Below are 26941 nucleotides of genomic sequence, written 5' to 3' on the forward strand. Positions count from 1 at the left end.
CACACACACACACACACACACACACACACACACACACACACACACACACACACACACACACACACACACACACACACACACACACACACACACACATACACAAGACGCACGCACGCACGCGCACACACACACACACACACACACAGCTACAGCTAAATAGGAAGTACATTATTTACTAAACCTCTTTAAAAAAAGAAAAAAGTCTATGCAGTCTGGTAAAACTAAATATAGCTTGCTCAGAGCAAAGAGAAGCAGTCTAAGGTGTAAAACATGAACTCAATGTGTTTAAAGATGGTTAATGATCTACGATGCGTGCCATAAGCCCTCATGCCTTATTTTATCTAAAGGACTGTGCAATAGGATAGAAATAGAAGATTAAGAATAAGATGAAGAATGAGATGAAAATCAAATTCCTATGTCGAGTATATCACTCCTTGTTATAACCATAAAAAGAATTGCAGAAGCAAGCAGAAATACAATGACAAGCTCATGCTGTATAATGAGCATTTTTTAAAATTACAAAACATGCATAGTTTCTTAGTTTTAGTATTGCCTTTTTCACTTTGATGGTCTTAGATTATAATATTATGTCACTTTAGATAGGAATTTTAAGCATTTGAAAGAGGGACAAAGTCTTTTCCCTCTGGAAAAGACACCACCATTTAATTAGGTAAGGTGAAGAGGGGGTTGATTACATCATATTTTGGTAATTCTGTTTCACAGTTACTGCAGAAGTCCCTATGGGCCTGGAATGAAACCCCAACCCCTGCTGGTAACATCAGTGTCAGTGAAAAGTGAAAAGCCTGGACACTGTGGTGCTCTTTGTCTTTGGATTAGATCACAAAGCACCAGCCTTGCCAAAAGGTACCAACATGAGCTTGCTTGTCCCAAACTCTTCATTTCACAGGCTCAGGTCAAGACAGAACAAGAGCTCCTGACATCCTCACCTCTGCTTTTGTACCAAGGGGACCCTATGGGCCTTTTGTGTGTCAAGAATACTGTATGGCCCATCTGAACATAAGTACTAGCAGTACAGATGTATAATAATAAGTTACACATATTCTTCTGATAGAAATATCTAATTCAAAAGCACTATTCTGCTTACTATATCGGCACTGTGGCTGTCAATTTTTCTAGACAAACTTATGTTTGAAAGCGAACGAGTCACTCGCCCACATATGAAGCTTAAGTACTAGGTAACATGAAGATGGCTTGTAGCACAATAACAGTACATGTTCACACAAGTGTATGCACATGTACTTTATTCCTTTCGAAACAATTACTTCACATGAAGATCTGCTTATGGGTTGTCTCCTTTCCTATCTGCCTCTCCAAGGTTTTATTAGTCTTTCTTCACAGGTTTGAGCAGCAAGCTTCCATCTCGCTCCTCCACCAGGAAACCAAGCTCCCTGAGAGCAGAGTAGTCAACGGGGCCACGGCGTTCTAGGTCGGCGACCACCTCCTGGTTCTGCGTGTTGTGTTCTAGAAGGTTCCTGATGGTGAAGATTGCCCACTGGCTGATGACTAGAGGCATCCAGTTAAGGACAACAAAATCAGAATTTCAATTCAAGGGAATTAAATATGCTGTGGTTCTTCCTGGTAGTTTCGGAACATGTTTTTTAGGCATTGGTTGTTGCCTTAATGAAGGAAACATCAATGGGAAAAATAAATTATGTTATTTAAAAAAATACTAAAATAGCTTATTACTAATACCTAAAGTTCATTCCTTTCTGCTTTATATGTCAAGTTCAAAACTTACACTTCAAGTTTTGTCAGGTTTAAAAATTATTTGTCATGTCCTGATATCAATTGAAATTACTACAAACCTGACACTACAACTTGCACCACTTTTATTGCACCCTAAACAACAAATAAATTAATAATTAACGCTAGACATGATTATGTGCAAACAGTTGTAAAATAAGATGCATTTACAAAGTCAAATTCGTGAAAAACTGCATACGTTAAAAAAAAAAAAAACAGCTGAAATGTAGACTGGTAGAGGGGTTATCAGTGAAACAAGCAACATACACTATGACAAAAGTTTTCAGCGTCAAACTCAGGATGTCAAACTCATGAGAGCCTGATATTTGCCTCATGTCGCTGAGTACGCAAAAAGTCCAACAAACAAGTTTTGCGGACAGGCTAAGTTTTGTGATAGAAAACTCAACTCCCCCTCTCAAGTTTCACACACAAATCCAATAAACTTCTTTTTGGTTTGACAATCTCTCCGTGAAGAGAAACAAATGTTTACTACATGAAAAAGGTGGAAGTGTTGGGAAGCGTGTGTGTGTCTGTGTGTGTAAGCATCTATGGGAGGGGGGCATGAGGACAAAGGCTTGGCTCAGACTGTTGACCTGGTTAAAAGACAGCCTGGCGCAGTACCCTCTCTTTAGCAAACTAACACCAACTGGTAGCAGGATAACCAGCGGTGTCTGGGGATACGAACGACTCAGCGGTTGAAGGTCAGTTAATAAGTGTGTACTCTAATAGGGCACTAAAAGCACATATGTACACTCCTTCCAGTTCAAGGTCATGGTCTGCTGGTCAGCTGATTGTACGTAGTTGAAGTAGGAGCAGACACTCCACTTACAGTACAGAGTTATCACTGTATCAGGTAGACCAGTGCAATCCATTGCAAACCAAAACAACAGTCCTTCAATAAATCATATCTTTGTTAGGCTTTCACTGTTCTGTTTTTGTTGACCATGTGTCAAGGAGATTCAAGTGGTGGTGTTGTATTGGCTTGCATCATATTCAGAAGTGTTATAATATTCTCCCCCCTTGTGTATGTCAACAGGGGCTAATAAAACATTAGAAACACATATCAAAATGCAATGTAATACAATGCACCACTGTGGTCTAAATAATTACCATAGAACTGAATTAATGTCTCTGACACAGTGTCAAGAAAAACTGAACATTATACAGAAAGCTTCACAAAAAAAACAAAAAAAAAACAATTTATTGCAGGGTTATTGTAATGGATTGCATTAAATTGCTCTGGTATACCTAAAAAACTGCTAAATCAGTGCTACCTAGAACTAGTTTAGCTACAACGCCACAGTTCCAGTGTATTCAACAAACTCGACTTTAACACTTTTCAAAACAAAAAGTACCATTTAAAAGCAATCAGTTGACACCGTTGAACAGCTGCAGGCAAAGATGAACTGAAAGGTGCTGAATAAGGCTATGTTCAAATTTCAATGTTTGGTTGGCCAGCCTGCACACACTGCAGCAATCAAAGCTTGATGCAGCAGTTATTTTTGGTTGCAAACTCACCAACCTTCCTTCGCAAACATGCCAAATCCAATTCTAAAAGTGCCAGAATAAGAGACACAATCACCAAAATGACTTCTAGGCATGCTTCTGTAGACCACAACAATGGGTTTGAAACAAAGCCATCAAGATGTGATTGCTGTGTAGACTTTCAGCTTAAATTCAAGGGGTTTCACAAAAATATCACATTGACCATTTAAGAATTACAGCCATTTCTTACAAAGTCTCATTTTCAGAGGCTCAAAAGTAATTTAACAGTTTACTGATAATCAGTTTCATGGCCAGGTGTGGCCTGTTCCCTTGATATTTCATAACAAATGAAGCAGATAAAAGGTCTGGAGTTTATTCCATGTGTTGAATTTGCATTTGGTAGCTGTTCATGGGAACTCTAAATATGAGGTCCAAAGAGGTGTTGATGCAAATAACGGAAGCTATCATTAAGCTGAAAAAACAAAAACAAAAAACAAACCAAAAACAAAAAAACAAAAAAAACACCCCAAACCTCTCAGACAAATAGCAGAAACTATAGAAATGGCCAAATCAACAATTTGGTACATTCTTAAAAAGAAGGAATGCACTGGCAGACTCAGCAACACCAAAAGGCCTGGAAGGCCACGGAAGACAACTAAAGTGGATGATTGTAAAACTTTCTCTTTAGTTAAGAAAAACCCCTTCACAACATCTAGCCAGGTCAAGAACACTTGAGGATGTAGGCTTATCATTGTCAAAGTCTACAATCTAGAGACGCCTTCGTGAATGTACACACAAAAAGGTTTACCACAAGGTGCAAAACACTAGTAACACTAGAGAACAGAAAGGCCAGATTCAACTCTGCCAGAAAATATCTAAGAAAGCCTGCCCAGTTCTGGAACAAGGTTCTTTGGACAGATGAAACAAAGATTAACTTGTACCAGACTGATGGGAAGAGAAGAGTGTGGAGAAGGAAAGGAACGGCTCCTGATCCAAAGCATACCACATCATCTGTCAAACATGGTGGAGGCAGTGTTATGGCATGGGCATGTATGGCCGCCAATGGAACTGGGTCACTGGTGTTTACTGATGATGCGACTACTGATAGAAGCAGCAGGATGAATTCTGAAGTGTATAGGGCTATACTATCTGCTCAGATTCAGCCAAATGCTGCAAAACTGATAGGACGCCACTTCACAGTACAGATGGATAATGATCCAAAATATACCGCGAGAGCAACCCAAGAACTTCTCAAGGCAATGAAATGGAAAATTCTTCAATGGCTAGTCAGTCACCTCACCTCAACCTAACTGAGCATGCTTTTCACTTACTGAAGACAAAACTGAGGGCAGAAAGACCCACAAATAACAAATGAAAGCGGCTGCAATAAAGGCCTGACAAAGCATCTCAAGGGAGGAGACTCAGGAATTGGTGGAGGTCCATGGGTTCCAGACAGTCATTGACTGCAAGGGATTTTCAGCCATTAGATGGTTACTGTGATATTTTTGTTAAATCCCTTGAATTAAAGCTGAAAGTCTACACTTCAATCACATTTTGATGCCTTCGTTTCAAATCCATTGTTGTGGTGTACAGAGGCAAAATTATGAAAACTTTGTCACTGTCCAAATACTTATGTACCTGACTGCAGTCAGGAAATTACTTGGGAAAAAAATCTGGAATCCAAAGAAAGATGATTGTATTTTCAGATCAGACAAAGGATACATGGGTTGTTGCTGTCTATGTTGCAGTTGTCCAAGATGAGGGGGATGCCTTGCAGTTCTCTCACCTGAGGAAAATAAATTCAGTGAGATGTTAAAGAATCGACTGGTATAGGTGGATCAAATTTTGATTCCTGATTGCGTTTGGCATTGCTGACATTTTTCCAGCAGACAAATACACACACACACACACACACACACACACACACACACACACACACACACACACACACACACACACACACACACACAAAATTTTCTTTGTGACTTTATTACAGAATGGCCTGACACATGGTTTATTGATTGATTTGATAAAAACTACCTTTGGACGATAGAAAAACCTGAAATTACATCTACAAAAAACAACATTTAAGTTATGTTAGCCTTTCATAACATTTTCAAAGCAAGAGGTTAGTGTAATAATAAAAGGACAAATAGGTTTAGCTTTTTAAACACACAAGTCTAATGTCCATGCTTCCTGTGGTCTGAAAAAACAAACAAAACAAAAAAAACAAAAAAAAAACAAAACACAAAACACAAAACAAAACGCACCAAACATACCACAAGCACAGACTGCCCATTCTCAGTGAAAACAGAGCAGCGAAAGCTCTCATTATCAGTGCTATTCTTACATAGAAACATTTCAGTGAATTGTAGGATTTGGTCAAACAGTGCAGTCTAGCCAGAAATCACTGTTTAAAAAGAAAACAAATAAGTACAAATTCATCAAGGAAAGACATTTCAACCTAAGTGTCCCTGTCCTTAGCAGGGCCTCACAACCTTGCAAAAGTAGCAGTGTGGTTGTGGGTTAGTCTGTGATCGTCACAACAGGGTGATCTGTTCTATATCATTTGTCTGATTCTATAGGCTTAATTATTGTCCTTGCTTACTGTTGCCCTCCTCATGACGTTGTGGTTACCCTTCAAATATAATGGTAGGAGCTCCAGAACACCAAATGCTGAGTTTCAGAAAATGGAAATGTCATTTCAACTATCAAAGAAAAAAAAAGTCACTGCACAAGCACCCAGGTCTGCATTTTCCACTTTCAGAATGATTGTCTGAAGTTGCTAACATTATGTCCAAATCCATAAAGAGATGAATAACAAGTGACTGGACCCTGACTTCAGCCCGGTACATGCAGTTCAGTGCTTTGCATGCACTTCTTAAATTACAATCTCTCCCAAAGGTGAACAGAATGACATTTGGTTTACTGGAAGAGATCTTTGTGAAAACAGATATGGGGTGATTTCTGACCACTGACAGACCACGGATCAGCATCCATAAATTTTACAGAGAGGGCAACTGAGGGTGGCCATCCCACAAGCATTCCACAAATCTGGTTCTATTAAGTAGGACTGAGTCTATAACGTGCCATAGATAGAGGCCAACTCCTCCCCATCCACTTTATTATCTGTTTTTTATATTAATAGTGAGATGCTGACAGATGGCGACGGAGACAAACTGATAAAATCACGAGGAAGGGAATGTTGAACATTTTAGTGCAAAACCAAACAGTTGTGTTGAAAGAACTCGTAAACTTGCAGTCATAGGAACACACAGCCTGATGCCCCATTAGATATTACACTAATTTGCACTCCTCAGTTATTCTCAGTCCTCAGGAGATCTTGTGGTTTGACACAACAGCCCATTACTAGAACCTGCACTCTAAAGATGCTAATTTGGTGTATAGATGGATCTTTCAAAGCAAGACCAGGAGGACCTCCCAGAACACACTCTCTTGACCTTGACCCTGGTCTTAGACTGAAGTAGGGCTCACTAACCCTTAAGAGGCCCCAGATCCCATTAGAGGTCAGACCAAGTGGATGAGAAAAGGAGGGGGGGGGGTTATTTATTTATAAATAAATAATATATATAAATTTAAAAAAAATATATATGTATATAACAATTAATGGCCTCTATACATTTCCTTTCTTTAAATTATATATTTTTAAAAAAATCTCCTGACAGAGACAGTGACAATGTTTTCGTAATTTTGCCTCTGTACACCAACACAATGTATTTGAAACGAAGGCATCCAAATGTGATTGAAGTGTAGACTTTCAGCTTTAATTCAAGGGATTTAACAAAAATATCACAGCAACTGTCTAGGCATTGCAGCCATTTTTATACAAATTCCATTTTCAGAGGATCCAAAGTAATTGGACAAACCAACATAATTATAAGGATTATTTTTAATACTTGGATGAAAATCCCTTTTAGTCAATGACTGCCTGAAGTCTGGAACCCATGGACATCGACAAATGCTGAGTTTCCTCCCTTGAGATGCTTCGTCAGGCCTTTACTGCAGCCGCCTTCATTTGTTGTTTGTGGGTCTTTCTGCCCTCAGTTTTGTCTTCAGTAAGTGAAAAGCATGCTCAATTAGGTTGAGGTCAGGTGACCGACTTGGCCATTGAAGAATTTTCCATTTCTTTGCCTTGAGAAGCTCTTGGGTTGCTCTCGCAGTATATTTTGGATCATTATCCATCTGTACTGTGAAGTGGCGTCCTATCAGTTTTGCAGCATTTGGCTGAATCTGAGCAGATAGTATAGCCCTATACACTTCAGAATTCATCCTGCTACTTCTATCAGCAGTCACATCATCAGTAAACACCAGTGACCCAGTTCCATTGGCGGCCATACATGCCCATGCCATAACACTGCCTCCACCATGTTTGACAGATGATGTGGTATGCTTTGGATCAGGAGCCGTTCCTTTCCTTCTCCACACTCTTCTCTTCCCATCAGTCTGGTACAAGTTAATCTTTGTTTCATCTGTCCAACGAATCTTGTTCCAGAACTGAGCAGGCTCTCTTAGATGTTTTCTGGCAGAGTCTAATCTGGCCTCTCTGTTCTTGAGTGTTACCAGTGGTTTGGACCTTGTGGTAAACCCTCTGTATTTACATTCACGAAGGCGTCTCTAGATTGTAGACTTTGACAATGATAAGCCTACCTCCTCAAGAGTGTTTTTGACCTGGATAGATGTTGTGAAGGGGTTTTTCTTAACTAAAGAGAAAGTTTTACAATCATCCACTTTAGTTGTCTTCCGTGGCCTTCCAGGCCTTTTGGTGTTGTTGAGCTCACCAGCGGCATTCTTTTAAGAATTTACCAAAGTGCTGATTTGGACACTCCTAAGGTTTTTGCTATCTGTCTGATTGGAAAACAAACCCAAACAATGGCCTGCGTCATTTGCAACACCTCCTCATTGGACCTCATATTTAAGAGTTCCCATGAACAGCTACCAAATGCAAATACAACTCGTGGAATCAACTCCAGACCTTTTATCTGCTTCATTTGTTATGAAATATTGAGGGAACAGGCCACACCTGGCCATGACACTGTTTGTCAGTCAATTGTCCAAATACTTTTGAGCCTTTGAAATTGAGATGATGCATAAAAATGGCTGTAATTCCTAAATGGTTAATGCAATATTTTTGTGAAACCCCTTGAATTAAAGCTGAGAGTTGAGACATCAGTCACATCTTGATCGCTTCGTTTCAATTCAATTGTGGTGTACAGAGGCAAAAATTATGAAAATTGTGTCACTTCCCAAATACCTGACTGTATAATAGGGCTGAAACTGACAATTATTTTTTATTACTGAATAATCTGTCAGTCATTTTTACAATTTATTTTAAATCTAACAGATAATGCTGATATATGGCCATCACAAGTTCCCAAAGCCAATGATGACATCTTAACATAACTTCTTTTGTCAGAATAATAGTGCAAAACACAAAAGATATTCAATTTACAAAAAAAAAAATCCTCACATTTTAAGAGGTAGAAAGCAAAAAAACACTTACCTAAAAAAAAAAACAAACAAAAAAAACCTATCAAAATTGTTGGTTATTTTTCTGTCCATCAGCTAATAGATTCTGCCCTAATCTTAATTTTGTTGGCTTTAATACATACTAATGGTTTCAGGGATTATTAGTGGCCAACCAGAAATCGTTGTGGTCACCAGCAGCATTACAACATGTGAAATGGCAGTAGGTTTATAGCTTTAGAAAAGCACATTTTGTGCATATTTGAGGACCAAAGTACAATCAAATCAAAACAAATGACCAGAGAACCTGGGTACAGCCCTGGTTGAAACTATAGGCATCCCTGAATTTTAATTACACAATTTAGAAAATCTTCAGAAATAAATGCAAATTAACCAATTTTGTATAATCAGAATATTTAATTAACAAAAAAGTGCTTTCGTATTGTGAAATATGAGACAAAATTTTTTTATTCTTGACAGTTATTGGCAACCTTTTGAATTTAAATGTTTCTCAAAAAACAAAAAAAGAAAAAGACTCACCTCTGCTTAATTTTTAGTGTTCACATGACCTGAATTTACCAATGATTGATGGTTTTACTGCATTTAAAAAAAAAGGGCCTGATTGTTTCCAGTTTTTTTTCTTCACAATGGCGAAGACAAGCATTGTCTGAGGGCATCAGAAATGTTATTATCAAAAAACATAATTCCAAAGGCTACAAGGTAATCGGTGATGTTCTTGAAATCTCTTTTACAACAGTTTGTAATGTTATCAATAACTTTCAGTGTCATTAAACTGTTTCCAGGACATGGTTCCAAGAAGAAATCCAATGAGAGAAGTGTGCAAAAGTTGATGCGGATTGTGGAAAAAACACCACGCAAGACATCTAAAGAGTTTTAGGCTGACCTGGAGCAATCTGAAGTGGTGGTTTCAGCCTATACCACACGCCGCGCACAAACACAATTAGGGCTCCATGGATGAAGGCCAAGGAGGACACTACTATTGAAAGAAAGGCACAAAAAGGCAGGACTATTGTTTGCAAAAAACGTTCATAGATAAGCCACAGCCTTCCTAGGATGATGTTATATGGACAGATGAAACGAAAGTAAAGCTCTTTGGGAATGCAGTGCATCAGTTTGTTTATGGGTGACATAATGAAGCCCATAAGGAAAGAACACCCTACCTACAGTAAAACATGGTGGAGATTCTATCATGCCGTGGGGCTGCTTTAGTGCATCTGGTACTGAAGGAATTGCATGTATCAAAGGATTGATGAAATCAGAAGATTACCAAGGCCTTTTAGAGTGAAATGTGTTACCCAGTGTCAGAAAACTAGGTTTAATGCAAAGGTCTTGGGTCTTTCAGCAAGACAACAACCCAAAGTACACATTCAGCCACACAAAAGAATGGTCGAAAAGGAAAAGATGGAATGTTTTAAACTGGTCAGCAATGAGTCCTGACCTAAATCTCATTGAAAACCTTTGGGGCGAGCTGAAATCTGCCATTGCAAAAAGGAATCCTGCAAACTTAAAAGATCTTGAACACATACCAATAGAGGAGTGGCAGAAACTACCAGCAAACAGGTGATAGGAGCTTCTAGATGGCTACAAGAAACATTCAGGAGGCTCTCATTGTTGCCAAAGGTTCTTCAGCCAAATATTAGGGAAGGGTGCCAATAAGTGTGTCTGAGGTACATTTTTAAAAAATTTTGATTATTCAAAACTGGTTAATTTGCATTTATTTAAGATATTCTAAGTTTTGTATTTAAAATTCAGGAGTGCCAATCATTTCAATCAAGACTGTAAAACATTTTCACTAATTTGGGCTTTATGGTTTAATGCCAGTGTGTTCAACTTTTAATTTAACTTTAATATCAATTCACAAATATTCATTCTCAGTCTTTAGTTACACCATTAAGGTTGACATTTCATTAATCTGTTTTTTCACCCATCCATTCCAAACCTTCTTCTGGTTGTTAGTATTGCTGTGACAGAGGTTTCCTATCAGCCGGATGAGGTGAGCCTTGAAGCTGATGACAGGAGAATGGGAGGAAGAGTCTCCATCTCCACTGAAGGAGGAGAAGTTCTGAGCAGCACTGAAAATATTTTTACTGGCCTTCCCTATGGCATGCACCTGCTCCAGGAGCTCTGTAGGGAGAATGTAAAGGGTGAAAAGTAGAAAAACAAACAAAGCTGAAAGATTTAGAAAGAGAAAAAAAAAAGTCACTTAATTTACCCCAATCTTAAATTTAAACCGTTAAAAATAATCACTCATTATGATGGAATTTGAAATCTGGATAAACTTACTTTAGACATGTTGTCTAAGTACTCAATTCATTGATTTGTGTCACAGACTGCCTATGGCGTACAGATGACATTTACACTAAACCAGCAAAATCTGACCCACAGATTGCAGTTGGGGACCCGGTCAGAGAGGTTGTGCGAGTGTGTGTTTTTATTTACCAACAGTAGTCACTAGAAGGTCAGGGTGGTCCTGTAGGAACATGAACTGCCTGTGGTCTGAGGTCATTTCACACAGAACGTCCAGCAGACTAATCACCATCAATGCCTCCTGCAGGACCTACAGGGGATTACAACCAACAGGTGTCTGTCACACAAAGAAAGGATGTGGGAGATAAAGAGCAAGTTTCTCCCCATAGCATTCCCAGTCTAAGTCTAAGTCTATTCCCTTTTTAAAAAAAAACTGAGATTGTGGTCTTTTAAAATAAAATTGAAAAAAAGTTTGTCAAAATTTTCACATGGTTTAAATCAAAGTCCTTTGATGTGGTTTATCTATCTATCTGTACCTCATCATTGGAAGCAGAACCAGTAGCAAGTGTCAGCACAGCGCCACAATCTTTCTGGAAGGAACTAGCCAGAAAACTGGCCACGCTGGGTGGAATGCCACACTCCTCTGAGTCCTCCTCTCTTAGCTCGGCAAAGAGCACCTCTAGCAGCGTAATTCTGAAAACACACAAATCTCTCAGACACATCTAGAGTACCTTTTAGTATTAAACATCAACTTTCCCTATCTGTACTTCATAGTATTCTGTGACAGATAGTATTTACTTTTCTGGGTACATCACTGGTTATTCTGCAATATCAGTACCACTAAAATCACTGGTCTGGATCCCATAGGTCTTCTAGTAGGGATTTAACGAAACTTTCTTTATCAGCATTCTTTATCAGTCTGTTTTTGTGGGAGATATATGTCCATCGTGACACATTTTATTCATCTTTGTGTATCTGTCTGTCACTATATTAAAAGTAAAGTACCTTTCATGGTGAGACATCCCTGAGTACATGCTCTCCACCAGAGCTGAAGACTTAAGGAAATGCTGGGTTGCAATGAGTACCCTGTAAATTCATAAACAACAAATAAAACCTTTACTAGAAAGTAGCAGAAAATATACAGCAATCCCATGAAACGATACACACAGTGTAAACTCTTTAAACATATAAACTAATAATTGTATTAAACACACACCATCATAGACTCTCACACTTACGTCCAGTCCAGTTCAGGTTGAGTCCTACAGAGCTCCAGCACCCTGAGTGCCAGCTGGATGTTCTGCGGCTCAGACAGTTCTTCCACTTTGGCTTCATCCAGACATGTGTGGAGTAGCATAGAGGCGTAGTTCACTGTCTTCTCATCATCAGCATTGAGCAGCTGCCTGTTCAAATGTTTGGGTTGACTCATTGTGAGGGCAAAAATTTTTAATAAGCATCGTTTAAAATATAATGATTTTACAATCTTTATTTCTGAAGTAGCTGTGTAAAATAGTGTCATTTGCTGATATACAAACATAATTCTTAATGTGTCCCACACAACTTACAGGAGAAGATTTGGGAAACTCAGCTGCCAAATATCATCTTTACACACTTGGTTTTCGACAGCTAAGTTACCGAGGAACTGGATCCCACAACGGAGCGCTGGATGACATGGTATAATTTAAATAAAGTTAATATTAAAAACTTTCACTTTGAACCTGATTTTATTATTATCAATGACCCAATTTAGGACTTACGTTCAAATATGCCGTCTCTGCTCTCCAAATTTGTGGTTTGAAGGAAGCTCAGGAGTTTAAGGGATACATCAATGAAACCAAGCTCCCTAGATGAAAAACAGAATTTGATTATTTTGTGCTAACTGTATGTTCAGTTGCTCCTTTGCTTATTTCTTTTGAAAAGGAAGTTAAAAGGCAGGTGGACATAATAACATGAGCAGTCTAATACAAAAGCATTGCAATAAAGCCTAAAGCTTTGCAAAATATAACACTGAATTCTTGTTAAGATTGTCAAAGACATGTTGATTAAAATCTATAGAATTTCTGAGACCATAACATACAAATTAACTTGTCAAATAAATCATGACAACTACTTAACTAAGAATTTCTGTAGCTGAAAACCACCCTGACATTTTCTTGTTCTTTCCCACTATCTCAGTAACACTGCATTGTATCTGGAATTACCTGAGCAGACTCTGGTTGCGTGTGCTCTGGACGCAAGAGTTCCTCTGGGCCCTAAAGCACTCAGCAATCAACTGCAGCTGCAGGGCGACAGACTGCATGTCCGCGTCGTCTCCGTTGGCAGCCTGCAGCTCACTACTGAGCCTGGTCAGGACCTTCAAAAGACGGGAGAAAGCCTGCTCCTCCACGGCATCCCTAAGAACACAAAGTTTACCATCAAAGTAAAAGGACGACAGCAATTTTAATTTAGTGCAGTGGTTACCAAACTGGGAATCCATTAAGGGAGGACATGTGGAGTGAAACTTCTCACAGCAGACACAGGTGCAGCTACTAACTTTGAGCTTCAGTAATTGCTGGGACAATGGCATCATTAATAATGTTAGTTCCACCTGAGCTTTTGCTGCTGTGACATTTCAAAATGTCTGCTGTTAAACATGTAAATGTAAATATCTATCGTCATTGTTACCGAGTAGCAGGAGAGCTTTATTGCATTTTGTCTTAAAACTGCGGAAGTCATATTGTTGAATAAACTTCCAAACTTACATTTTATTAATGCAGTAACGGAATTAAATTGGCCTGGATAATAGTAGACAAATGACCAGTTCGCTGGACGTGATATTTGACAGTGCGTAGTTGACGGCTGGACTTCAGGCTAGCTTAGCCGGTAAGCTAACACCCTTAGTTTCTATTTTAAAAAAGCAGTAAATGACTGTGTCCGCACCTGTATTCCCTGTCCCGTAACGCAGCCGTAAATGTTTTTAAAACTTGCAAGTGCTCAGGGCAGTGTTTTTCATTCAAAATGCCAGCGAGAGACGCTGAGATGTCCAAGTTGCCGCTGTTGAGCGCTGCCATGTTTGCCTGCTTCATGCGGATGGGCGGGACGTCCGTCTTAATTTTAACACGCTATTGGTTCAATCCAGGACGAAGGCGGAGTCAGAGCATGTGCTGCTGTATTCATACAGCTTCTTGCCTACACTGCTGTCAGAGAGACAGAGTGGAGCACGTAACGTGTCAGTGCTATCCATAGAGAGAGACTAAAGACAGGACTAAAAGTAGCAGGGAATGAGATGATACTTATTTCGGTAAGATTACTAATTAAAGAAGAAGCTGCTTCTTGCTTACTTTCTTTAGGCTATAACGTTTCCTTAATTTTTGCTATTAATTAATGAATTAGTATAACCAATACACCAGTTTAGCTAAACTGTAGTGCCTTTGTGTGACTGACAACTTCAACTTTATTGTCCCAAAGGGAATTTTGACTTGCAGCCAAATGAAACGTAAAACACGCACAGCTTTATCTAATCAAATATGCAACACGTATTCTAAAATTTACCACACAGGAAGTAAAAGAAAACCAATCAATTGCTAGCACAACATAAAACTTGGAGTAAATCCATCACTGGTTAAGGCATTATCATCATTGCTCATGCTATATTTAGACATGCCCCACAATAATACACCCAATAACGTCTGAGATAGAAGTTTTGCACAGGTTATAAAATGCAGCTGCAGCCACATCTTAAATCAATTCACCTGAAGTATTGTTTAAAAGGTCTGAAGATCATTTCACTGAGCCCAGACAGTTATGCGGGACAATTGTTGCAGCTGCAACAACAAAAGCCTCAGGACAAGCCTTTGGGATTTCCATGTAGAGTGGGGAATTTTAGATTACAGGATTTTCCTCCGTAAGGTTGTCCCCTGTGTTTTCACTGGCCAAGCACAGCATGGCAGTGGTGAAAGGCAGATTGATGTAGAAGAGAGTAGATTATGGACGGTAAGAGGTATCAACCTCAAGCAATTTGTCAGCTTTAAGATGAGGTATTCCAAGAACCAGACATTCCCAGTATAGGATTCCCTTTATTCATTCTTGGAGCTGAATAACTGGAAATATCCTCACAAACTGGAAGTGGTAAGGTATGATTGGGAATCTGAAGAGTTGAGTTCCAGAAAAAAATAGGGCATCCTATCAGATTTTAGTTATTTTGGAAACCTCAGTTATGCTAACTAGAAGACGGCTGGTTGAGTCTGCAGTGCTAGCTCTATTCAGTACAAAACATGAACACAAAAAACTGCACTGATTCTTTATTATTCCCAGATGGTTGTACAGTCTGATGGTACAAAACACAGTCAATGTTGAAAGCAAGTCCATAGATGAATCAATTTAATTATCAAATGAAGCATGTTACATCTGGTCTGTGAAAATAGATGAAATGGATCAAATATAAAACAGTCCCACAGGTTAACCAACAGTCTATCATAGTGGCACTCATGACAACAAAGTCTGAATTCAAATTAAACACAGAAGACGGTGGTTAAGGAGTTGACAGCTGGCTATTACCCTGTTGATCTATGATTTTATTTATTCCACTCTTGTAAAAAGGCATGTAACATTCAACACATCTGAGTTAGCGGTATCAAGTGAAAAATTTGTCTGTTTTGTTGCTTGAAAAGTAACTTTTTAGCCGTGCTAGCAGAGTGGATCTATGGATGGCAATGGTGGTTGTTCGGTTGTTCCATTACTTTGGTCCAGACTCAAATACTTTATGCCAACTGTTACATGGATTGCCTGTTCTCAAGAGGATACATTTTCTTGATTTTGGTGATCCCTTGACTTTCCTCTAGCACCACCAGCAGGTTGACATGTTTTTTTTGGTAACAGTATCTTTCGATAATGTGCTCATATTTTATCTTTAAATTGATTTGAAATGACAAAGACCTTTTGTTATGGTCTGAATGGGTAGCAAACTGCCACTGTAACTGAATTCAGTGCATCTGCAATTGAAATCTTGCAAGCAACATCATTAACCTTTGAGTTTTTTTTCTTTTAAATGTTCGGCACAATAAATGTGGTATCTCCAAAATAATCAAAACTATATTTAAATAAAATTTGCCAAGTTACATGTTGTAATGCTAATGTAGTATTTTCATTCCCTTCTTAGCTCAGCTCAGAACCAGAACTCCGAGATAAAGACGTGGATGATGACAACATTGCAATGGGAAATAACCTCTGACTTGACATAATTCATAGCCACCTCCAATACAAGATCCTTGGGGCCAATGATAGGTTTCACCTGCTGAACAACACCTGGGGGAGGACATAGAATGGGATTAGTGACAATTCAAAAAAGTAAATGAAATGTTAGTATATACTATATAGTAAGGGATTTGATAAAGGATTGATTCCCTGTTTCCAAGTTATACTCTCTCCTCTTACCCATAATCATGCCCTGGTGGGAGTGCCTCAACACTTCAAAAGAGAACTGTTCATCTGCAGCCATGATTTCAAAGAAAACATCAGTTGCACCAGGGATAGATGCAGGGTTAGCTGCCACAACTGTCCGCAGGAAAACTATATCTGTAGGGCAAATTGGTATAAAGTTTTCATTAGTCTGATAGAGGCAAACAAACAGTGCATTTAGTTCCTCAAATCAAATATTTATGCTATGATTAAAACATTGTTCTGTGGGTTCAAATATGTAATTGAATCTTATGCGCTGTTGCAGGTTGGTGGATGGAAAGTTTTATTTCAATGAGGCTGCAAATAATTTTAGAATGTGCTATAACAAGCTACTGAGTTAAATAATATGGTACAGAATATTAGAACAAATTCATACTGGCGTCATAGACACAAACTCACATACTATACAATCATATGCAACTGTAAATGTTGAGGAAGCAAAGACATCAGAAAGCTCTTCCTAAGAATTGTATTTTATTCTACTTCGCTGTACCCTCGGGTTTACTGAAGTCTCTGAAGGTTGGCAGAGAGAGGACGGTGTGGGTGATGAGGTGGACAGGGTCCAGAGCACAGCCGATGTCGTTAGGTTGGCAGGCCTTAATACAACGAACACTGGCTGAAACTTGTCTGGATCTGAGAGGGACATAGATTCAAAAGGGGAAAAAACAGGATTTATGACTTTTGCCCAGGGAAGAGGAAAACAGGCATATGGATACACTATACATCAGCATTGTAAGAAAAACGTTTGACGAAAATTCTACAGTTGAGTTGAGCAATAAAAAACCTGGCAACACCTGAATAGCCCCATAGACCTCTATGGTTAACCAAGCGACGAGTGCCTTAAATAGAGTCCAAACCCTGATTCCAAACCCTGGAATTGTATTTGTGAGGGTTCCCCAATGTGAGGACAGTAGCGCTTTCAAATATAACCTCAAAAACTTCAGCAAGAGCATAATTAGCAGCAAGCAGGTGAGTCCAAGTTGTTTCGCGAAAAGCCGCAGGCCAAAGCCACAGAGATGATTGTGTGGTATTCCACACCAGTGAAATATCACCAAGAAAAAAACGGGCTGGTAGAAAACCGGCAGAGGGTATGTAAGAATTAATGTCATTTGATTTAGTCCAGTGAAATCATATTCACATTGTAAAAGAAGGAAAACTATCAGCTCAGCAGAAACGCATTTCCAAATGACTGTAAAAAGTGTTTTTAAAAAATAAGAAAAAAATCTTATCAAAAAGCATTTTACTATTTTGACATGTATAAAATAATTAACTTCGCATTTTGGACATTAGGTGATTATATAATCCAAGGATCTTGGAGAATTACAGTCACATTCTTCATATTTTTGCATTTTCAATCAGTTCTATACACACCAAAACCTAAAAACCACCAGGGGGGAAATGGAACAGTGGAAAACTTGTCTGGTTGCATTTATCTAGCTGACCAACACAACTACTGGCCTTTTGGTATAATTTACAGCAAATTAACTGATAACCACCCAATACCAACACTAAAAGCACCATCCATCATATGAGCTGTAATGCCGCTCCACCACTAATTGAGCCCCCATGTTGGCTGGGCCCCAGGTGCCCATAAATAAGTGCCACGCTTATTTTTCTTGCTGTCCACTAATGCGGGGCGTGTTTGATCCTATGGTGAAGCCACTTGGAACAGATCATTGGAAAAATTGGTTTTCTACATTAAAAATGACCGCAGCGGAGGAAGCACGAGAGTAGTGGCAGAAACCATTGCCGGTGTGTTTATATGTGCTTAGATATTAAAGAGTGAAAAGCCATTTTTATCTGTCACTTTTTAATTCCAAACACATAGAAAGTACAAATAAAAAGAAACTGCCACAGAGACATGAGGTAGAGTTGGCTGCCATCAATCCTTAATGCACATATTGACAGTGTTGTAGAGATCTTCAGGATCTAATGAGCCCCATCTAGTGGTAAGTGAAATGTCCTGATATTCCTAATACCTACTGCCAAATCATATTCTGGAATAAATAACAAAAAGGCATTGCGAGTAGTTAAAACAGCTTAATTAAAATAAACTAGATCAATTTCTCATCTTCTTGTTTTTTTCCTTTTACTACACTTTAGCATACAGACACAAGAGAGGAATCAATCTCTAACTCTCAGTAAGACAGTGAGTAAGTCAAAGTACTCTTTTAAGGGAAATCTCTTTTTTTTTCCCATAACAAATGTCCTTTTTTTTCTCAATAAACCATTTTTTAATCATATAAAATATCTAACTCTGTCCTTCCATCCAGAGCATAATAGCAGTTAATGACAATTTCATAGCCACCATGCATTACAAAAAAATAATGAGCCGAAATATAAAAAATAGGAAATGTAACAAATGGATGCTGAGAAAATGAGAAAGCAGTTAACTTGGTAATAAAATGAACTAATTTTTTAAATAAACACAAATTTATTATAACAAACTTCTGTAGCGTCATGTTTGAGCACAAGAATTAAAGATTTATTGCTTATAAACTGCAATGAAGGGTGGATGGAAAAGTGGGAGCTATGACCCCAGTATAAAAAAAAGGATGGATGAAAATGAAAACCATTCATGATTGGTGAATACAAAACAGGGACAGACTTGAAATATTCAAGAAGGCTCCTCTAAATATCACAAAGACTTCTTATATGGCAACGTAGTAGAGGGTCGGAAGGGCGGCTCGTGTGTGACAAACACAGCAATCTTGGCCATGTACAGATGTGCTTTTCTGTAACGAATAAGCCTCATCTCTACGGTCAGAAAGAAGTCCCGGGGCTCAGACAAGGCACGGCGCAGTGAGATCACTCCTCCATGGGCCTGTTCCTGCACGATGAAGTATCCCTCCTCATCACCGGATACTATGTTCAAAAGCATTTCGTCTCCCGGAACAGAATTGGAGGGTCCCATCCGGAAAACATCAGCAGGTATGGGTGTGTTGGTGGGGAAGCTGATGTTGTAGAAGGAGATTCTCAGCGGAAGTGAGAAACACGACGCAGGATCTCGTGTGAACTCGCAAGTTACGCGCTCGCAACGGCTGAAAGGGAAAAATGAAAGGAAGGGCTCATTGGATGGAGGGCAGAAATGGCGGTATACGTGGGTAGAAAGAGATGCTAAAAGAGGGAAAGGAAAGAAAGAGGGAAAGTGAGATAGGAGTTTGTGACCAGAAGCTGCAGGAAAATGTCAGCAGCTGGCCAAAAGCAAACAAATGTACATCACAGGGAATAGAGTAAAATTAAAAAGAGTTTAGAATGAGAAAGATGATAGGATGGAGTCTTAATTCTAAACCGCAGACGAGTAAGATGCATCAAGCACAGCTCAGGACAATCAACCCTTTCATTTCAACAGCTTGTCTTGACCAAGTAGCCATTAGCTCTCACCCCTGTGTTGCTCGCCGGTAGTTTGGAGGACATTCGAAGGACAGGCAGCGAAATCCTCCCTGGACGTTGAAGCAGCTCTGAGAGACGGAACAGGTATGGCTCCCTGCTGCACATTCATCAATATCTGAATATATAGGAGAAAAAAAAAGGTTAGATATTTAATAAAAAATAACACACCAGTAATTTACAGTTTAGTTTTTACAAGTATGGTGAAGCGTGGACAAGCTCTGACATAAAAGGACCACATCTATATTTTTTCATATATCTGCATCTGCATTGCACATCTTGTATACTCCATATTACTGTCTGCCCTTTTTCAAAATACACCATAAATATTTAAATTAATATTCCATCCTAAATAGGTATATATTTCCCCCTTGTCAAACTTTCTGCATCATTCCTAGGGGTGATTCTGAGATGCCTAAATGGTGAAAACTGATCATGTGTGAAATCTGTGGAGGTCAAGGTTTATCTGCTGACCTTGACATGTGCGTCCATTGGGGGCGAGTGTGTAGCCAGTAGGTGGGCAGGTACAGTAGAAACTTCCTGGGGCGTTGGAGCAGCGGTAGGAACACACTTGACCTCCAGCAGGCAGAGCACATTCATCAATATCTGAGAGGAGTAGAGGAGATTGGCTGGTTAGTATCATATATATGTGATACCCGAGTTACCCTGCAAAAAATACCGTAATGAGCTGATGGTAACTTTTTCATATTAAAGTTTCCAAGTTCTAGCCAAGAAATAATTTTCTTCTACTTTGCAGCAATAACAAAGGATGTGGCTGTATCATCAACTAGTATCCCACCACTAAGCAGCATAAAGACCAACAGTACCTTCACAGGTTATCCCATCGATGTCACTCAGCTGGTAACCACGGCGACAGTAGCACTGGTAGGAGCCATAGACATTGACGCACTCTTGACTACAAGGGTTGGCCTCACACTCATCCACATCTGTCAGCATACAGGCAAAGGTACAATATGTTTCTTCACAACTTAGAATTTGTACTTCATCAGCACACAGAAGCATTTCTACTTCTAAAAGGGCCTACTTTTTACTGCAAGAAAACTACTCTTCACCCAGTTGCTGACTTCTCTACCCTGAGTAAGGAACAAATATCTATGAAGCCTATTGTTTAAGAGCAGAAGTCCCATTATTTACTTGGTGCATACTACGCATTTGAATAACATTCTACGAAAAATGCTGGATCATCTAACTGGATGAATTTAGTGTTTAACAGAAGTTCAGGCATAATTAAAGTCTTAATGAATGAATTCAGTTTACCATCACAGTTTCTGCCGTCATAGGAGAGTTTGAAGCCAGTGGTGCAGCTACACTGGTAGGACCCCTCTGTGTTCTCACACTTATGGGCGCAGAGTCGTCCGGGATAATGCCTGCACTCATTGATATCTAAAGAACACAGAGAAAAGGTTATGAATTAGAGATTTAAAATACTGTTGATCTAAAAATGCAAACTTAAATTATATAGATATAGGACACAATATTATTATTAAAAGAAAAAGTACATACAGTACCTTCACACTGTTTGGTGATACTGTTGAACATGAAGCCAATTCTGCACTCACAGCGGTATGATCCCACAAAGTTCACACAACCATGGCCACCACACACATTGCCTGTACGACACTCATCTACATCTATAAGAGGAGAGAGGTGAGCAAGTGGAAGAGAGACAAAGGAAGGGGAATAACATCGAATTAGTTTAAAAAGGGGAAATTAAGCTGATACAATGATGTCTTAAAGCCAAAGACACAATACTTGAGACTTTACACACAGCAAATACATTTATTGTGACAGTATCTACCTTCACAGCGTGTGCCGTCCTCAGTTAGATGATAACCTCGTCCACAGGTGACTGTGTTCCTGCGACAGGTGTAGGAGCTCACTGTGTTGATGCAAGTGTGGCCAGGTAGGCATGGACTGGTATGGGCTACACACTCATTTATATCTAAATAGACAAAAAAAAAAAAAAAATAACAACACATTCAGCAAACCAGCTCACCTTTTACTTGTGGAGTGTTTTTACTTGAGAGTGACACCAAACTCACCGATACAACTGCCGACGGCGTCCTGAATGAAACCGTCAGCACACTTCTCCTTTGGGTGGCAGCGGAACGAGCCTGCTGTGTTGGTGCACAAAAAGTCTGGTCCACAGTTATGGTCCCCCAAAGCACACTCATCAATGTCTGGAACGTGCAAGATCATCATGGCATAAATATACTATGCCTAAATCTTGTGTGAACAAATGTTCTACATAACATATTGTAAACGATCTTGGATGTTTTAACAACTTGATATCAAGAAAGTATTATTGCAGGATTAGAAGGGATTTTTAGCACTCTCACGGCAAATACAGCCTCCTATACTGTGATTAGGATTTTGTTTTTATAATTTCTACAGTGCTCCTGACTTTTTACCTTGGCAACTGTTGTTGTCTCTGAGTTCATACCCTGTGCCACAGCCGGTTTCCCTCTGACAGCGAAAGGAGCCCTCCATGTTAATGCAAACTTGGCCGAAGACACAGTTGTGACTGTGCATCAGACACTCATTAGCATCTGAGGAGACAAATCCACTCAAAAATAAGAAAATCAGTATATGAAAGCATTTTCAGTAGATTGTGCTTCCACATTTTATTTTTATGGTAAATAAAGAAGAAGAAGCATTTGAGTTTAGTGTGTAGCATGCTAACATTTGCTATTTAGCACTAAACACAAAGCACAACTGAAGCTGTTGGAACTGCAATTGGTTTTAGTCTTTTTAATATAAAATACCCTCCTTTTTGTGTTGCTTTTCCTCCACTGTGGTTTTTCCACATAACTCGCATTGGAATTGCTTTAGGAAAGCATTGCTTCACCACCAGTATGTACAAGAGGAACAATTACAGTGACGAGTAACTCTTTCAATATACAATGGTGGAATGTACATTTACTCAATTAGCCTACTGTACTTTCATGTACATCATGTACTTTTTAGTCTACTAGCTACATATATCTGGTAACTTTAGTTACTTCAGATTAATATTACAAAATATAATCAACAAATAAATTATAATGTATTATAATAGGTAAAGATAGGACTTTATTCATCTCCCGGGTAAATCCACTGTTCACCAAGCAGTATATAAAGTAAATGCATAATTGAATACATTAATGCATCAACAATTAAATCCAATAACATATATTATTCTGAGATGGGACATTGTGCATAATGAATACTACTTAATAGTACTACTTATTACTTTTACTTAAGTAAAGGATCTGAGTACTTCTTCCACCACAATATACATATGGTCATACTTTTATTTTTTTTAAGATAGACTTGAAAAATGTGAAGTTATCCTTTAAGGGGCTGAGTGATTACAATTCATCTTGAGGACGACATCAAGGTGTGTATCAAATTTCCTCATTACTAAATTTCAACTGTCAGACCAACACTGTCGTCCCTTGAGCCATGCCACTAAGTACTGAAAATCCCTGATTCAAGAAGTAAGTGATTGCATTTAAGATCTGCAGTAAAGTCATGCCTCCATTTACATCACTTACCCTCACAAGTCACTCCATCCTTTTGCAGTTGATAACCATCGTGGCAGGCACATGTACCATTACCTACACACAGCTGGGAGCAAGTGGAGTCTGAAAAGAGCACAGAGACAATTTAGGAAGTAGACATCACAGTGTGCAGTGTGTGCCCTAAATCACAGGAATCATGTCACTGGAGGATGGAGGACAAAGCCACCAAGAGGCTCTTACAGCTCTTACTATAACGAAGGAGATCACATTAAGATATGAAGGTGCCAAACCTTTACAGGTGTCCAATACCTCTGGAGGGTTGGCAGTAATGCTGGCCTTAGGGTCTGGTGTCGCCGGAACTATAGAAAAAACAGTCACTTTACAACCTTGTGTGACTTTTTTTTTTTTTTTTTCCAAACATAAGACGCAATCAAATTCCCAGCATAACTAAAAAGGACAGGGGTCAAACACCTTGTCACACAGTACAAATCCACAAATTTCTCAATGCTCTTATCACTCTGGCCTTTGCTTTACATGAGCAAGACAGTGACTTTCTTTTCTTCACAAATTGAGTGTTTTTGCAGATATGTGCTTCCCACATGTTTGTTTTTTTCACCTGAAGCCAACGAGGCAATAAAAGCTACAAGCCAAGACAAGTCACCGTTTGGCAGGGTGTCTACAGCTTGGCCTAAGGAATACTCCCGTGACCGAGTCAGTCTCTCTGTCTTGATTGTGGGAAGCAATCTGCTCCACAGCTGCCATACCAGTGCCATTCATCAAGGCCTTTATTTAAATAATGCTGCTCTCTGCTCCTAAAATGCTGCCTGTTTTAATGTGATGCACCTACTTCTTTAACACTTTTACCCTTAACATTTGTGAAATACATGAAATCTCGGTAAGTGTCAAAGTTTTGATCCCAGGGCAAATAAAATCATACTGTGTTAAAGGTCATTTGGCACCTATTGTTTGCAAATGGCCACGTTTTTATTGATTGTTTCACAACTGCATCCATTGATTTGAGTGTCAAATTCATGATAAGACAGAGTGGAGCTAATCAAGACACAAAAGACTGAAAGCAGAAGGTTATTCGGGTCTTTTACCTTCAGCATTTGATTTGACTTCTTCTGTTGTGTTTTTGCCACAGCAAGTTTTAGCTGTGTATGCACATTGTCTCCCCAGCAACAGACCCTGAAGCTCACAGTTCGAACCCCAGGTTGCTGCACTCAGGCCAAGCACACAGCAATCACAACACATCTAAATGTGGAGACAGCAAAATGAAAAAGGTGAAAAGAAGAAGAAACTGTATCTCAAACATCATTTTCTCAAAAGAAACACACATTTTGTGATGATTTGTAAAGGGCTAAGTGTGCTGTCTGTGTGCATAACAATAAGAAGGTGTGTAAATGTTGAAGATATTGACATCAGGAAAGAGAGCCACCTTCGAGATTTTAGTTTCCAAGGGGCCTCCTTTGAAGAAGGGCCTCTCACAGGCCCCTTGCCCTTGGGCCAATTCGATGCCATTGTCACAGAATTTGTCTACTACTGCTGCTGCACAGCACTGCTCCTGGGCAATCCTGGAAATAAATGGCAGACGTTTCGCACAGAACCTCATCAAGAACAGTAACTGCACTCTTTGCTCTATGAGGAGAGAGTTGGATAAGAAGCATGTTAAGAAATGCCTTCTATTTATATTATATACAGTTGATCAGCTGACTTTCAGTGTCAGTGCTGACTGTTTGTGTTGTAATATCTTGCAGATTTGCTTGCAACAGTAAGTAACCTACTTTAGCTATATATGTATGAATAACTTAAGTATATTATACAATGTAACCATAAAAAGCTACTTTGTAACTTTAATGACCTTTTTATATTAGAAAATGCTTCATTTTGCTAAGGACTAAATTCTGCCTTCCTTGGCAAATGTTCCCTCTTCTGACCTCCATGTGTTGACCAGGTGTTCCTCTAGTTCATCAATCAACACCTCCAAGTTCTGTAAGTCAAACAGGGCCCTTTATTGTTAAAATGCTCCAGGGGACCACTTAACGCCTGCACTTACTATGTAGTTATGTGGCAATTCTTTCCTGAAGTGGGATGAATGGTTGAGGGGCTGGGGAGATGATTTGGGACTTGCAGCCCCAGGGGTATTTCCTGCTTTTAAAAATACCATCACAAAAGCTGGCCTAAAGGATACACACATGTATCCACAAACGGTGCACACGACCCAAAATTCCACACTTTCACTTAAATATTTTTCTTTATCCAGTGTAGTATAATTGGACCCCCATTGAACAGCTGAATGATAACTAATGTTTTTGTTGTTACATATGGGTTACGAAATATTTTATACCAATTAATAATGCCAGTGAAATAAGAATACAATAATCCACATGTATTCCCTTCCTGGACCCCCTGTACTGAAACTTCCTTGGCCCATGGATGGATTACTGAATGGGCCTAACAGACAGGCTCAGGGGCCCAATGGATAAGTGAGCCCCTGGGCCAGATTCTCTGTTTGAAGTGACTTTTGACATTTGCTGTTGGGGAATCAATGGAACAACTATAAAGACTCTCAAAATGACTACAACGAGAGGCAAAACAAGTACAGAGATTCAATGCAACTACAAAAAGAACAAAAAAGACATTTCTTTGAACCTTAGTCTCTTGCTACTATCTCTGTGCCCAGGGAGCCCATTTTCTCATGATCTGGCCATGCCTGTGCCCCATGTTGAGACCCTCCAAGGGACCAAGGTTGCTGGAGAAAGCAGGTGTTGCTTACCTGCAGGTGTGGGAGGACGAGATGAGGGGGAGGATTGTACAGTCATGTCCTCCCAGGGCCCGATACCGCCCATCCTGACAGCACTCTTGTAAAGTGGGAGCCTGAGTCTCTGCAGCATTGGGACGATGGCATGACGATTAGAAATTGACAGCAGAAACATGCATGCAGCACAGTAAATGGAAAAAAACAGCAAGGTTGCAACTGAGTGCCAGTGACTCCCTCAGATTTAATTAAAATGGGCTCACACTCTCAGATACATTTAGTTTTAGTTTATGGAAAAAAAGGTTCCAGTTGAACTTCTGCACACCCTTGAGCTTAGGGTACAATATTCCCAAAATTAAATAAATTATCACAATTTAAACTACAAAGTCTCAAAATGTGACCAAATTCTGCACCTTGAAGCCAAACTTAATCGATGTTCCTACCTTGCCCATGCAGAACTCCGTATAAAAGAAACAAAAGTATCGTCCACTGCGCCATCGGACTCAGTGTCGCCCGTTAAATGGTCAGAACTTTACGATTCGATGATTTATTATGAATAGCGGCTGAATCACAGCGGTGGACGGTGTGCGTCTCCTGTAAAAAATTGCTCCGTGAGGAAGGAGGACATCTCAGTCAAGGCGGCAGAAGACGGCAGACAGATCTCTCCTTGTGAGGGTTTGAGACTTGGGGGTCGATGAGGGCGGGGTAGAGAGAGCTGGGTTCAGGGCTACTGGATGACTAAAACACCGCCAGTAACAGCATTTATAATGCGACAATGTGCGCACAGTAAATTAGTCCAAAGCAGATGTTGCCTGGTTAGAAGATGAGTAAC

At 39.4% G+C, this 26941-nt stretch overlaps 2 protein-coding genes across 7 annotated transcripts; both read right to left on the reverse strand.

The window, feature by feature from the left end:
• Positions 1-1245: 1245 nt before the first annotated feature.
• atxn10 (ataxin 10) lies at positions 1246-14111 on the reverse strand. Of its 5 annotated transcripts, none has more exons than XM_040141786.1 (11): positions 13921-14111; positions 13203-13394; positions 12759-12844; positions 12567-12663; positions 12240-12404; positions 12007-12087; positions 11538-11694; positions 11194-11311; positions 10694-10923; positions 4972-5035; positions 1246-1524 (listed from the first exon to the last, which is right to left on the reverse strand). In XM_040141786.1, exons 1-11 carry the CDS (start codon positions 14064-14066, stop codon positions 1343-1345), a joined length of 1518 nt encoding a protein of 505 aa, XP_039997720.1. In that variant the 5' UTR covers positions 14067-14111; the 3' UTR covers positions 1246-1342. The 5 variants fall into 5 exon arrangements, with proteins under 5 accessions (XP_039997720.1, XP_039997736.1, XP_039997753.1 ...); XM_040141802.1 differs by having other exon boundaries at positions 10694-10878; positions 13921-14100; XM_040141819.1 differs by lacking the exon at positions 13921-14111 and adding an exon at positions 13743-13893.
• A 1140-nt stretch (positions 14112-15251) lies between these two features.
• LOC120797940 (fibulin-1-like) lies at positions 15252-26751 on the reverse strand. 2 transcript variants are annotated; one of them, XM_040141764.1, is made up of 17 exons: positions 26553-26751; positions 26128-26236; positions 24790-24925; positions 24452-24605; positions 23642-23710; positions 23385-23474; positions 22260-22397; positions 21891-22028; positions 21647-21790; positions 21357-21479; positions 21106-21231; positions 20655-20774; positions 20302-20433; positions 19822-19945; positions 16931-17070; positions 16414-16554; positions 15252-16284 (listed from the first exon to the last, which is right to left on the reverse strand). In XM_040141764.1, exons 1-17 carry the CDS (start codon positions 26605-26607, stop codon positions 16145-16147), a joined length of 2079 nt encoding a protein of 692 aa, XP_039997698.1. In that variant the 5' UTR covers positions 26608-26751; the 3' UTR covers positions 15252-16144. The 2 variants fall into 2 exon arrangements, with proteins under 2 accessions (XP_039997698.1, XP_039997708.1); XM_040141774.1 differs by lacking the exons at positions 15252-16284; positions 16414-16554; positions 16931-17070 and adding an exon at positions 18294-19478.
• Positions 26752-26941: the final 190 nt, after the last annotated feature.

Source organism: Xiphias gladius, chromosome 2 (assembly GCF_016859285.1).
Source record: "Xiphias gladius isolate SHS-SW01 ecotype Sanya breed wild chromosome 2, ASM1685928v1, whole genome shotgun sequence".
Taxonomy (NCBI): Eukaryota; Metazoa; Chordata; class Actinopteri; order Istiophoriformes; family Xiphiidae; genus Xiphias; species Xiphias gladius.